The sequence below is a fragment of the Salmo salar genome, chromosome ssa27 (assembly GCF_905237065.1).
Source record: "Salmo salar chromosome ssa27, Ssal_v3.1, whole genome shotgun sequence".
NCBI classification, from domain to species: domain Eukaryota; kingdom Metazoa; phylum Chordata; class Actinopteri; order Salmoniformes; family Salmonidae; genus Salmo; species Salmo salar.
The window spans coordinates 10,653,760-10,666,129 of NC_059468.1; the positions used below are offsets into that span (position 1 = coordinate 10,653,760).

Consider the following 12,370-nt stretch of genomic DNA (forward strand, 5'->3'; position numbering starts at 1 on the left):
TATTTCCTGTGTGTGTGTGTGTGTGTGTGTGTGTGTGTGTGTGTGTGTGTGTGTGTGTGTGTGTGTGTGTGTGTGTGTGTGTGTGTGTGTGTGTGTGTGTGTGTGTGTGTGTGTGTGTGTGTGTGTGTGTGTGTGTAAAGCCTTAGAGAAAATATACGGTATCTTTACATTTTAGTCATTTAGCAGACGCTCTTAGAGTGACTTAAAGGAGCAATGAGGGTTAAGTGCCTTGCTCAAGGGCACATCGACAGATTTTGGACCTAGTCGGCTTGGGATTCGAACCCGCGACCTTTCTTTCAAAGCTCTATAATGTCAGCTAAGGAGAGACAGGTGTCACTCACAGTCTCTCCCTTGGATCCGTGTGTCCCCTGTGGCCCTGGCAGTCCCCTGTCTCCCTTCTCTCCCTGCTCTCCGGTGGGCCCAATCAGACCAATCAGACCCGAGTGGCCCTTCTCTCCCTTGTCACCGCCCTCGCCGCGCAGTCCTGGCAAACCTGGCGGTCCCTTGAAGAGAGAGAGAGAGATGGTACTGCAGTTTTATAGATTAAGGAAGTGGGTATATTCACACATCAATATAGCCCTGTATGCCAATAGATCAACACAGTGTGGAAGATACAATCTATTATAGATATATCCATGTACATATCAGTGTCTTATCTCACCAGCGGTCCGGGAGGTCCCTTCTGGCCGGAAAGGCCCGGAGAACCTTGCTCGCCCTTGAAGAGATCATCAGAAACAAGTTAGTGACAAACGCATCAAACAGCTCCGTTACACTGGGGTTAAGCTCATGGTAGTAGTGAGCAGCCTAAATTAGGCCCTATAGAGCAGACAGACAGACAGACAGACAGACAGACAGACAGACAGACAGACAGACAGACAGACAGACAGACAGACAGACAGACAGACAGACAGACAGACAGACAGACAGACAGACAGACAGACAGACAGACAGACAGACAGACAGACAGACAGACAGACAGACAGACAGACAGACAGACAGACAGACAGACAGACAGACTCTAGAGCAGTAGACTGAACCACAGACTGAATAGCCCAGTCTGTCCATGGAAGAGTGGGCTCATCTCCCTCACCACTGATCCAGGGAGTCCTCTCAGACCCTCAGTTCCTGGTTTGCCTGGTTGACCCTGAGGTCCGACGGGACCTGTCTTTCCTGGAGGTCCGTTGGCACCTGGATCTCCCTGGAAAAAAGAGAGCAAAAAAAAACATCAGACATTGATAAACTCCAATATTCCAAATCCCCAATGTGTGTTGTGAGCGGAGCAAATGAATATATTTGGAAAATGATTGACAGCAGAGAGAGCTGTGTACATTTGGTTTCAGGTCTGACCGGCACGGCCTGTGACTCATTATCACTAGGATAGATAACGATCCACAGGGTTAACTGCCAGTGCCAACACATTGAACGATGACCTTTGAACTCTCACCTTAGTTCCCTTCTCTCCCTGTCGTCCCTCTGGTCCTCTCGTTCCAGCAAGACCCTAGGAAAGAAGCGATGTGTAATATTATCAACGTTATAACGTTTTTATGATTGGTTATAGGCCACCTGTAGCATCTATCAAACATAATACATTGAAAACCAACAGATATGACTGTGGATGATAGTTGCGGTTTGGCCTGGTGCGGTGAACGATCTTACCCTCTTTCCTGGTCCACCAGGAGGTCCGTTCTCACCAGTGGGTCCAGGAGATCCCTACAGCAGAGAGCGTGAGCATGATTAGAACACTTCAGTGACCTGTAATGTGGTCAATATTAACTATAAAGAACTGAACCAAAATATACATACTGGTAGCTGTTTATTTGAAGTTGCATAATAATCTATATTCTAGACAGGCCCTAAGGGCGATCTGTTAGGAAGGACATTAACTATAATCTTGCAGTGCCATCTTGTGTTTCAACAAGTGCTTCAAGGATGGAAAATACACTTATCTAGTAGGGCTTTAACTGAGATGGTTTAGATTTGGGATTTGCATACTGAGGGCCACAATGGCCCCTAAACTCTGATCCCATTACATTGCTTGAGTTTGAATTCTTTTGGGAACATCTTAAAGAGGATGTGCTTCGCATTACAAACGCTACTCTTGAATGCTGCAGGGAGCCATTTTGCATCGGAGCGATCGTGAACAGACAATATATGACCCAATAACATCCGATTCATCAAAGCACTTGATGAAAGGGGAGTCCTGGAAGAGCCCATGCGGTAACTATAGCAACAGTGAAGGAATGAAATAGGTGTTGGAGTACTAGGCCACCTACAGCTTGTCCTTGTTCACCGTCCTCTCCTCTCTCTCCCTTTGCTCCGTCCTGACCCTAAAGAAGACAGAGTTATCAGAGATATGCTAATTGCTAGGACGGTGTAAAAATAGATACTTCTTGGGGTTTGTTAATAGAACAAGACACTCATTCATAGAACCACCAGCCGTGTGAAACGCTATGAACACACAAATTGGAATATCTGTTTCACCACAACGAAACAGATCAAATGAAACGTGTGTGATGAGCGTTTAGATACTCACTCTGGGACCGAGTTCACCAGGGGGACCGGGGTCGCCAGGGAAACCAACAGGGCCCTAGGAGAGAGACACAATGGCATAAAGTCAGACACAAAAACATTTAGTGTGGTCAGTACATGTTGTATTACTAGATTTATCTGTTGAGTATATTTGACGTACAGGGTTTCCCTTGGGTCCGTCGTCTCCAGGGCCTCCTCTTCCACCAGCAGGGCCAGAAGTACCAGGTTGTCCCGCCTCTCCCTTGTCACCGCGCTCTCCACGTGGGCCCTGCCATTGGACAACAACACTGTCACTCGCAGTACAATGCATCCATGTATAGAAACAAATACATGCGTATGGGACAATACAGTAGAACCAAACGAGACAGAGTAATGATCTATGTCTCACCTTCTTTCCTGGCTCTCCTCCGATTCCAGGTGGTCCAGCTTCGCCAGGCTCTCCCTGTCAACACAATGTTTTCAGTTCTCAGAACATGCACACACAAACGCATATTCTAACGATTACAACGGAAAATGTAAATCAAGTTAATGTGAATTTATGTATACCTTATCTCCCAGGTTTCCAGGGTTACCCACACCACCAGGGGGACCTTGAGGACCCTGAATAAAAAAACAAATAAACATAATTGCATCAATAATATCAAAACAACAAGAGTCATACCCATAATAACATATATGACTTGAAATCAACAGGGAGACTACAGTAGGTCTTCATGTGGGATGGCTTCATAATACCACCAGTAGCATAAAAACTCCATTACAATGAAATAATTTAATACGATTATTCTACGGCGAGGAGAAACTTCTGGAAAGTTTTGAGAGAAGATTGGTACTCACGTCAGCGCCGCTTGAACCAGCAGGGCCACGGGGTCCTGGGGGGCCAGGTGGACCCTAAAGAGACAGATAGGATGAGAATAGCAATATCCTAGTGTGATTCATGCTAACAATACCTCTTCCTGAACTATTACGATTGGCTTCATAATGATGAGATCCAATCATCTGTTGGGTTGCTCCAATTTGTCGTCGACACTCACCATTGGTCCGACATCTCCCGTCTCTCCCTTCTCTCCTGATGGGCCTGGCAATCCCTACAAGATACATTCACGGTTAGAGATGCCATTGACCTATTGAGTCACAATCACAAGACTATTGTAATGAGGCTAAAATCATATAGTCACAACAGAAATCCGTCATCATACCTGCAGTCCAATGGGACCTGGGGCCCCTGGGAATCCTCTTGATCCTTCATCTCCCTTGGCCCCAAATGGCCCCTGCTGACCTCTGGCTCCTAGTTCTCCATCAGCTCCCTGCACAATGGAAACAGAGAGAGGAATGGTGAAGGCAACACCACCGAGGGGCACCATGCTATGAATTCCTATGTGTCCGATGCAATACTGATAATACACTGTCTGTTGATGGAGTTTCTACTTACAGCAGCGCCGGGTTGACCGAGTGGACCCATTGGTCCTGGTGGACCGGGAGGACCCTGTTGACACACAATGTTTCATCGTGAGCAAATGGCATCACTGTACTTTAGCAGAGACAATCATACTTACAGTATGTTGTTCAGACACAATAGATTTAAGGAACAGACAGTAAAATAATGGCGGTAATGTCTCTCACATGCTCTCCTTTGCCGCCCTTCGCTCCCTTCTGGCCGTGCTCTCCAACCTCACCCTGTAATCCCAAAAATCCACCAGAAAAGCTTTTGTTAAGAGATGTTTGAAATGAGCATTGTGATATCGTTTCACGTGGTAAACACAGCAATTAGAATATGTGATGGAGATATCACGGTGGTTACTGGCCTTGTCTCCGTCCTCTCCTGGAACTCCGATGGATCCGGCAGCACCTGGCAGACCCACTGGGCCCTGGACACCGTCACGACCAGCCGGGCCGATCGGACCTTTCTCACCCTGAGAGGGAAGGTGGTGGGGGAGAGAACATGTATGAAACATAGAGAATAGAGAAGAACAATGACTCGGTCTGAAATCACAGCTCTGTACATTGGATATGTTTTGTAAAAGTACTCACAGGCACGCCCTTCTCTCCTGATGGTCCTGGAGGCCCCTGGGGGCCAGGTCTTCCTGGGGGTCCGATGGGGCCTCCACTGCCTCCCTGCCCTCTCTCACCTGGGGATCCCTGCACAGGTATGATTACAGACATGATTAAAGCGAAGGTGACGTGGACGTCAACAAATACTGTACATGACATTATTTCCCATATTTTCACAACGATTCATTTCAGATGTAATTATTGTCAGACGTACAGCTGTTCCCGGAGGTCCTGCTGGGCCTTCGCTTCCTTTCAGTCCGCCGCCTCCCTAAAGACCAGACAGGAACATGTTAAAACACTAAATGTGCAATCTATATACAATATGACATCTCACCCTGGGACATAGAGAATAGGGTATCAGACGCAGAAAGTGTATTGGGTCAGACTGCTAACCGGGGTGCCAGGCATTCCTCTCTCTCCGGGGAAGCCTCTCAGTCCTGGGGGTCCATCTTTGCCGGGGCCGCCTGGGGGACCAGGGTCTCCCTTAGTTCCCTCCTTGCCAGAGGGTCCGGAGAGTCCTTGCTCGCCTGGTGGTCCTGGAGGCCCGGGGTGACCGCGCTCGCCCAGGGGGCCTGTCTCTCCTGAGGGACCCTGGGACAATGAAGAGGAGTAATGAAGATGGAATGAAGATGGAATGTATGGAAGTGAATGGTGTAGGTGAATCCATACATTGGACAAAATCCATACATTGGACAACGTTAATAAAGAAATGTTGCATTAATCTTACTTGAGGTCCAACAACACCTGGAGGTCCGGGTGGCCCAGTCTTTCCTTGGAATCCCTGTGGAAAAGAAAACAAATCAATTGGGCCTTGAATAGAGCCTTGTGTAACCCCTAATGCAATCAGCTTAGGTAAACGTGTTTATCGCGTGAGGAAGTAACGGTAGATCAACTTTTTTTTTAAAGAACACAATTGAGCAAAAGACGTGGCACTGTTTATGAGATTCACATATTCCTGCTAGCTTGTACCCCACATGGCCGCATGTTCCAGACAAGAAAATATACTTACAACTTCTCCTCTCTGTCCAGGGTGTCCGGGCAGTCCATCCTTTCCTGGTGGTCCCTGGGTAGGATATAGAAAGGGTTAAGGGAAAGAAGGCACTTACAGTTTCAAACTATACATCTTATATAATAAATAGCCTTACGGGAGGTCCCTTTGGCCCAGGGAAACCGTTTGCTCCTTGAGGTCCGGGCAGTCCCTGAAAGATACAATGGGAGGAGGACAGGTATAAGTGTCACAACAACATGTATGCTAGTGGCACGATAAAGTGTCTACCAGTAAACAAATAAATGATAGCTCAGACAACCTACCCTCTCTCCTGGTGGACCAGATGGGCCGTCACTTCCTGATGTACCCTAGTAAAAAGAAAGAGATAGAAGGCCAGAATTATTACCATCGATGCAGCTAACCAATATTACAGCCTTGTTATGACATGTGACTTCCCTGGTGGCCTGTAGGTGAACTGACAGTGCTGTTGAGCATTATCCTCCATAAATCTCCTTTGTCATAATTGTCAGTGATTGATGTATTGTTGATATTGTATTGTAGATATTGTATTAAAGATATTGTCTTACTTTGGCTCCTGGTTTGCCAGTAGATCCTCTCGGTCCTCTCTGACCTCTGGGGCCCTATTGGAGAGAGTTGGAGAATCAATTAGGAATAATAAGGGCATTTGGTTGAGTGGTTCTGATCCACTTCTAGTTGGTTCATCTCAGTAAACTAACCAAACTGTTGTTTGCTCCTTATCCAATACGAGCCCTGGTGTAATCAGTGGTGGATGAGCTATAAAGAGAGACTTTGATAATCAACAGTGTTATAGATAAGTGGAATTGAGTGGAGTAGAGTTGAACTGTACCGTTGGTCCTCTTTGTCCTCTGGGTCCCAACTTTCCAATCAGACCCTGAAGAAACACAGACTCCGTAAGACAGACACACAGGCAACATCAGCGTCAACTTCAGTGCAGTTGACTTCATACATGGATTACATCATGCATAGTTCATAGCGTGACAATTTGATTGACAGCAGAACAGAGTTATAATTTCCGTCGTTAGCAACCTTACCCTTGTTCCTTTCTCGCCGTTGGTTCCAGGGAATCCTGGGAAACCGAGGGAGCCCTGAAAACACATGAAGCATTGGTTAACCCAGCTTCCATATTGTCAGTCCCTTTAATAAGCTAACATGTAATTGTTACCTGCAAACTATTAGAAGGAAACCAGGGTTGTCGTTACCTTAGGTCCAAGTCTTCCAGGATAGCCAGGAAGTCCAGGAACACCAAGTTTACCCTGCAATCAGATATTCTTATCAATGACCCAATGACAAACCAATCAAAATGATAAAAACTAGCCAACCAGATAGATGTGTTATGAGATACTTTCAAACAGTGTTCTTTTAATCAAGATAAACCAACTTCTGTTATACGGAATATGAACCCTCCTCTCACCTTCTCTCCGACCAGGCCGATGGGTCCGAGCTCGCCAGGGGGGCCAACACGGCCCTTTGGCCCCTCAGGACCGTCCTCTCCCCTGGGGCCAGGCACTCCACCTTCTCCCTGTCAGCAGGAACACACATGGAAACAATCAACACGGGTACAGAAAACACATGCGCATCAATTAAAGGCAAATCAATCCATAAACTTAAAATTGTAATTAAATTGTATGCAAATAACCACAAGGTAAAAAACATGCCAAATAACTGTACAAAATGTAACATGACCTTGCAAAACAAGACATAATACTTGAATACAATTATTTAGAGGAATCATTCAAAAAACAAAATGAATCTTACTCTCTCCCCCTTGACACCAAAGTCTCCTTTGATTCCAGGGAAGCCATCTTCTCCCTAAAAAAGACAACTGCGGTTAAGCTAAAGGTTTTATATTTATGGTCAATCAAGTGTTTCGTATGTGGCGACTCAAATGCACCAATTCAAATAAAGTCTTTCTGTGAACTCTTACAACATAAAGAATGATGAAAAATGTTGGTGAAATAATATGAAAAGTACTAAAAGCAGTATCAATATCTTCTCATGTTTAGGTCGGAGAGAGAGACAAATAACTTGACACCTGTGTGGCTTTGCTGTCTGAAAGTGTTCCACAGTACTCCCCCTAGTGGTCCTAAACTAAAAGTACTGGGGCTGATATCTGAAACTACAATTACTTTGTTGTTCACAAAATAAATGTTTTTGGGCTGAGAGACTTAACTTTACAACATTTCTAAAGGTACGTCCATCAATCCAACCCAAATACTACCATAAATGTTTAAGAGGTGTTAGCCTACGGCATTGCTGTCATCTTGACAAAAGACCAACATTGTACATCACTTTTAAGACGCCAGCATCAGTTCTCAAAGTGAGGCTACTTCTTTGACTCTTAATCGATGTAGTTCTGTCCTTGAGCTGTTCTTTTCTATTAATGTTCTGTACTACCCAGGAAGAGTAGCTGCTGCTTTCACAACAGCTAACGGGGATCCTAATAAAACACCAAATACCAAAATAAAATAGGATGTTTTATTGTCACATATACTATTCGCCAATCATTGATACACTGGATGAGGTCACCTACCTTCTCTCCTTTGTGACCCTTCAGTCCACGGATACCTTGAGTTCCCTGCAATTACAACACGATTAGGTCAGTCATTAATCAGGCATTATCATCACAAATTAATAGCAATTAATGATGATTTTAGCCACAACACTAATCTCACCTTAATGCCACGAGGGCCAGGATAGCCAATAGTTCCCTGAGGACCGTTGGGACCCTGTATAAAGATAGGAGCGAGGGTTAATGATGCACTACCTCACACAAGACACAACGTGTAAGACACAACAATTAGGCAGCCATCTTGCATACGACACGGTGGGGATTTTGGTGGGGAGGTTGACTACATTCTATAAATTCTGTGCAGGAGAAAGATGACTGGAGGAACTCACCTGGTTTCCTTTGGTGCCAACAGGTCCCTCCTTTCCTGGGTGACCCTGTGAGGGGAAGAGAGTAGCAGAGGTCATGAGAGGCATGAGGGCAACTTCAATTCAACATGTGCTGATCACTTATTCTTACCACTGTGCTCCAGGAAAATGCAATAAAGTGCTTTACCTTTTTGACCAGTGACATTCTGTGCAATGCATTTAGGTCATCTCATGTTAAAACAACTGCAGATCAGCAGTAATGTTTTCATTGTTCTATTATAACATACAGTAGGGATGAGTCCAATATAAACCAGTGAGATTGTGACTTACAGGGGGGCCGTCGGCTCCGGACATGCCTGGCAGACCGGGTTTTCCTGTTGGGCCCTGGGAGAGAAGACGAGAGGAAAGTCATGAGCTTACCGGCTTACTGACGACAATACTGATAACAACATTATCATCAACTAAGAAACAAAGTATACGATACACCTTCAAAATGAGATATTTGTTCTCCTTAATCATAAATTCATATTCTGAATATGACGCGTCATGGCGCTTCACTACTTGTGACATGTTATGGAGACAAAAGTCAAGCCTGTCAGACACTGAATCTCTTTATGGAGGTTCATAACATAGTAATTACACACACCACGGTCATGGATCACTTTGTTCTTTTACCTTCTCTCCTGGGGGCCCATGGGCTCCCTGTGGTCCTGGCATTCCCTGAAACAATCACATGTCATACGGTCAGATCTGGTCAGAGATCAGATTGGGGCAATACCACAGATTACAGTTGTAATCCCACATCATTGTAAGGAGGAGAAAATGAGAATAGTATATCCAGTTATTTTCAAGTGTTTCAATTGGCTAAAATCTGTCCCCAATAACGTGGCCCCTGTTCTGTGGCGTCTCTCACCTGTGTTCCTGAGGTACCCTGCTGCCCTGGGGGGCCTGGCTCTCCTTGGGGACCCTGAGAGAGAAAAGGGGAGCGAGGAGGAAGAGAGAATAGATGGTTTGAGACTTTAAGAATCGTTTGCTCTCAATGGGAATACATCAATATGTCCACCGAGGACAAAAGGACGGAAAAACATTCACGGTCACTGACCAGATTTCCTTTAGGACCGTGGGGCCCGTCGTTTCCACGCACACCCTGAGAGAGGAAAAAGAAAATAACACATTGAATAAATAGAAAAGATTGCTAGTTATCAATTCAGGGTAAACAACACACATGACCTTAAATGGCCTGCTACAAAATGACTATCTAGATGTGTACTAGTGATAAGAACATGATCCTATACTGGAGGGCCTTTTTAGGGAGTGGCATGAGGGTGATGCGGTGTACTGACACTGTTCCACTGTGGTTCCTGGTCATATAGTTGCCTACTTTAAGGGTTCTTAGTACTTCCAGGGGTAGTATGAGGGTAAAGGAGTCATTCTGGGAGATAGTGAAACTATCCCAGTGCAGGGTTTGCTTGGTCATGGTAATGTTTTAGGGGGCACTGTCATTGGCATAATTTTGCATAATTGTTGCTTATTTTAACCTAAAAAAAAAGGCTTAATACTAGTAATTGATCTTATTTCAAGATATTTACCTTAATACGACGATTAATATAAAACATATTTTGTTTTATCTTGAAATAAGATACATTACTTGTATTAAGCCTTTTGTAGGTTAAAATAAGCAAAATGATCTACCAATGATGTTAGATAATTTAGTTTGTTACAAAAAAAATGAAAATAACACAAATGTTAAGTTAATTATCACTCAATATAAGACATTTAGGCTTGCTTAGATTTGACTTTTTGCTGTGTAGCTTCACAGCCAAGTGGATTTTGAGTGAAACTGACATTCCAGTGTGGTGCACCAATGTGTGTACTCACAGGAGGTCCGGGGATTCCGTTCGGACCTTTAGGACCGAGCAAACCACGAGGTCCCTAAAAACAAAAGCAAATCAAAACACTAACACAGAGAGAAGGAGCCTGGAACGGGTCAATAACAAGCAAGCTAAAACATCTAGTCGCTATAAACAACATAATACACCAAAAAATGGAAAGGTGATGGTAGTGAGGAAGGAGCCAATGTCAACGGTAGCGTCAGAAATACACTCACTGGTTCACCTGGAAGTCCTCTGGGTCCGATGTCTCCGTCGTCTCCCTGGGAACAACAGACACAGACAGACAACGGTGAATGACAGAGACAGAATGTGAGGAAGGAGGAAGGAGTTTGACAGATAAACGGGATCACGTTAAAAGACTATGGGGGGAAATGAAGGTAAACTCAGTGTGTGAAGTTCTAGGTTAAGTGACCACTGTAGTTCTGGCTGATAGACTCATAGTTCATGGGACTGATAGGTCAATGTCTGATGTTTGTCTGATGTTTGGCCAAACTACTTACCCTCTCTCCATCCTCTCCAGGACCTCCTTGGGGTCCCAATCCTCCGGTATCACCCTGGAACGGTGGAACAGAGAGGGAGGGAAAACAATTAAAACAACAGCATGCTTAACCACACTTCTATTTCACTCTGTTTCCTTTGATTTAATTGGACAGGATCCTCCTTCCTGGTTCATAATCTTGAGTCACAATAGATCCAGACCGAGTCGGTTGGTTTTCCCAATCGATTTCCTTTCGTTTGATAATCAACCTCTCTTTGATGAGTCCTCTACTATATTTCTCTGGTGGTGTGCTGTGTTGACCTTTGACCTTGAACTCACCCTGTGTCCTTTGTCCCCAGGCAATCCAGGCAGGCCATCGAAACCGCGGTCACCCTGCGCGAGACAGACACATCGTGTAAGGTGGAGGAGAAAACGGATTAGAACACAGTAGCAACAACACAGTACTGCGGCACGTTCGAGATGCAGTTGGAAGTCTGAGCATCGCATTAAATCCACACTGAGAATGGAAAAAATAGAAATGAGACCTGAACAATGTTTAAAAAGCAGCACACATGCAAAGTGCCGACCATACAGACAGTTTCAGAGAAATACGTGATCATAGAACAGAATTGGGAAGAAAAGACACAAATGATGTTTACAACAAAACTAGCAGCTGAGAGCTTACCTTAGGCCCACCCTCTCCTGGCATGCCTCTGGCTCCATCAGCTCCAGCACGACCCTGAGGAGAGAGGGAACTACAGCGTTCACATCTTTTGTCACAGAATCTAATCTGCATGGCTGGAGACATAGCATACCACTTAGCGTGAAGTAATGTATTGGCATGCATACAAGCAGTACTGCTCGTATCAACATTGGAACTTAGTCATAGAGTGCATCCGAAATGGCACCTTATTCCCTATATAGTGCACTACTTTTGACTAGGGCGCATACGGAAAAGGTTGCCATTTCGGACGCATCCATAAAGACAGTCACGGGGATCAGATGGCGCTCACTTACCCTTCTTCCTGATTTGCCGGGAGGTCCGCTCAAACCCTGTGGTCCTCTGGGGCCCTGAAGAACAAAATAGATGTCTGTGATGAATGCCTGTCTGAATTGAGTATCAATAATAAACACATACAGAGAAATAGTCTCTACTACTACATTTCAGTTGAGGGAAAACAACCGTCTCTTTAGAACTGACCAGCACTACAGTGGTGTAAAGGAACCTGTATAAAGCCAGTCTGTGGTCAGAGCCAGACATAGGGAAAGAGGTCCACAGACGTGGTTCTGGGATATCTCTTTACCTGAGGTCCAGGATCCCCACCTTCACCCTTCAGCCCAGGACTTCCAGGGGTACCCTGAGATAGAACAGAAACAATCATTATTGCGGAGGAACACACAGACGTCAATCAAATAGCCCAGCCTCTCTGTTTCCATCTCCTTGACGATCTGGGGACCATCCATACATGGTCGATATTCTGATACATCGTCAGATTGTGAATGAAGGAAATGCGA

At 45.0% G+C, this 12,370-nt stretch overlaps 1 protein-coding gene across 6 annotated transcripts in view; it reads right to left on the reverse strand.

Moving 5' to 3' along the window:
• LOC106588396 (collagen alpha-2(XI) chain) overlaps positions 1–12,370 on the reverse strand; it is a 49,968-nt gene that overhangs the window by 9,329 nt on the left and 28,269 nt on the right. For all 6 annotated transcript variants that reach the window (XM_014177333.2, XM_014177332.2, XM_014177335.2 and 3 more), the window contains 43 exons: positions 12,160–12,213; positions 11,873–11,926; positions 11,541–11,594; positions 11,195–11,248; positions 10,878–10,931; positions 10,593–10,637; positions 10,364–10,417; positions 9,588–9,632; positions 9,399–9,452; positions 9,161–9,205; positions 8,816–8,869; positions 8,510–8,554; positions 8,284–8,337; positions 8,142–8,186; positions 7,367–7,420; positions 7,023–7,130; positions 6,811–6,864; positions 6,643–6,696; positions 6,438–6,482; positions 6,157–6,210; positions 5,893–5,937; positions 5,727–5,780; positions 5,591–5,644; positions 5,309–5,362; positions 4,975–5,172; positions 4,796–4,849; positions 4,561–4,668; positions 4,335–4,442; positions 4,153–4,206; positions 3,962–4,015; positions 3,729–3,836; positions 3,564–3,617; positions 3,367–3,420; positions 3,076–3,129; positions 2,918–2,971; positions 2,690–2,797; positions 2,534–2,587; positions 2,274–2,327; positions 1,657–1,710; positions 1,445–1,498; positions 1,091–1,198; positions 662–715; positions 342–503 (listed from right to left, as the gene is read on the reverse strand). In XM_014177333.2, coding sequence (XP_014032808.2) covers positions 342–503; positions 662–715; positions 1,091–1,198; positions 1,445–1,498; positions 1,657–1,710; positions 2,274–2,327; positions 2,534–2,587; positions 2,690–2,797; positions 2,918–2,971; positions 3,076–3,129; positions 3,367–3,420; positions 3,564–3,617; positions 3,729–3,836; positions 3,962–4,015; positions 4,153–4,206; positions 4,335–4,442; positions 4,561–4,668; positions 4,796–4,849; positions 4,975–5,172; positions 5,309–5,362; positions 5,591–5,644; positions 5,727–5,780; positions 5,893–5,937; positions 6,157–6,210; positions 6,438–6,482; positions 6,643–6,696; positions 6,811–6,864; positions 7,023–7,130; positions 7,367–7,420; positions 8,142–8,186; positions 8,284–8,337; positions 8,510–8,554; positions 8,816–8,869; positions 9,161–9,205; positions 9,399–9,452; positions 9,588–9,632; positions 10,364–10,417; positions 10,593–10,637; positions 10,878–10,931; positions 11,195–11,248; positions 11,541–11,594; positions 11,873–11,926; positions 12,160–12,213 — 2,835 coding nt within the window. The remainder of the gene's footprint in view (positions 1–341; positions 504–661; positions 716–1,090; positions 1,199–1,444; positions 1,499–1,656; positions 1,711–2,273; positions 2,328–2,533; positions 2,588–2,689; positions 2,798–2,917; positions 2,972–3,075; positions 3,130–3,366; positions 3,421–3,563; positions 3,618–3,728; positions 3,837–3,961; positions 4,016–4,152; positions 4,207–4,334; positions 4,443–4,560; positions 4,669–4,795; positions 4,850–4,974; positions 5,173–5,308; positions 5,363–5,590; positions 5,645–5,726; positions 5,781–5,892; positions 5,938–6,156; positions 6,211–6,437; positions 6,483–6,642; positions 6,697–6,810; positions 6,865–7,022; positions 7,131–7,366; positions 7,421–8,141; positions 8,187–8,283; positions 8,338–8,509; positions 8,555–8,815; positions 8,870–9,160; positions 9,206–9,398; positions 9,453–9,587; positions 9,633–10,363; positions 10,418–10,592; positions 10,638–10,877; positions 10,932–11,194; positions 11,249–11,540; positions 11,595–11,872; positions 11,927–12,159; positions 12,214–12,370) is intronic.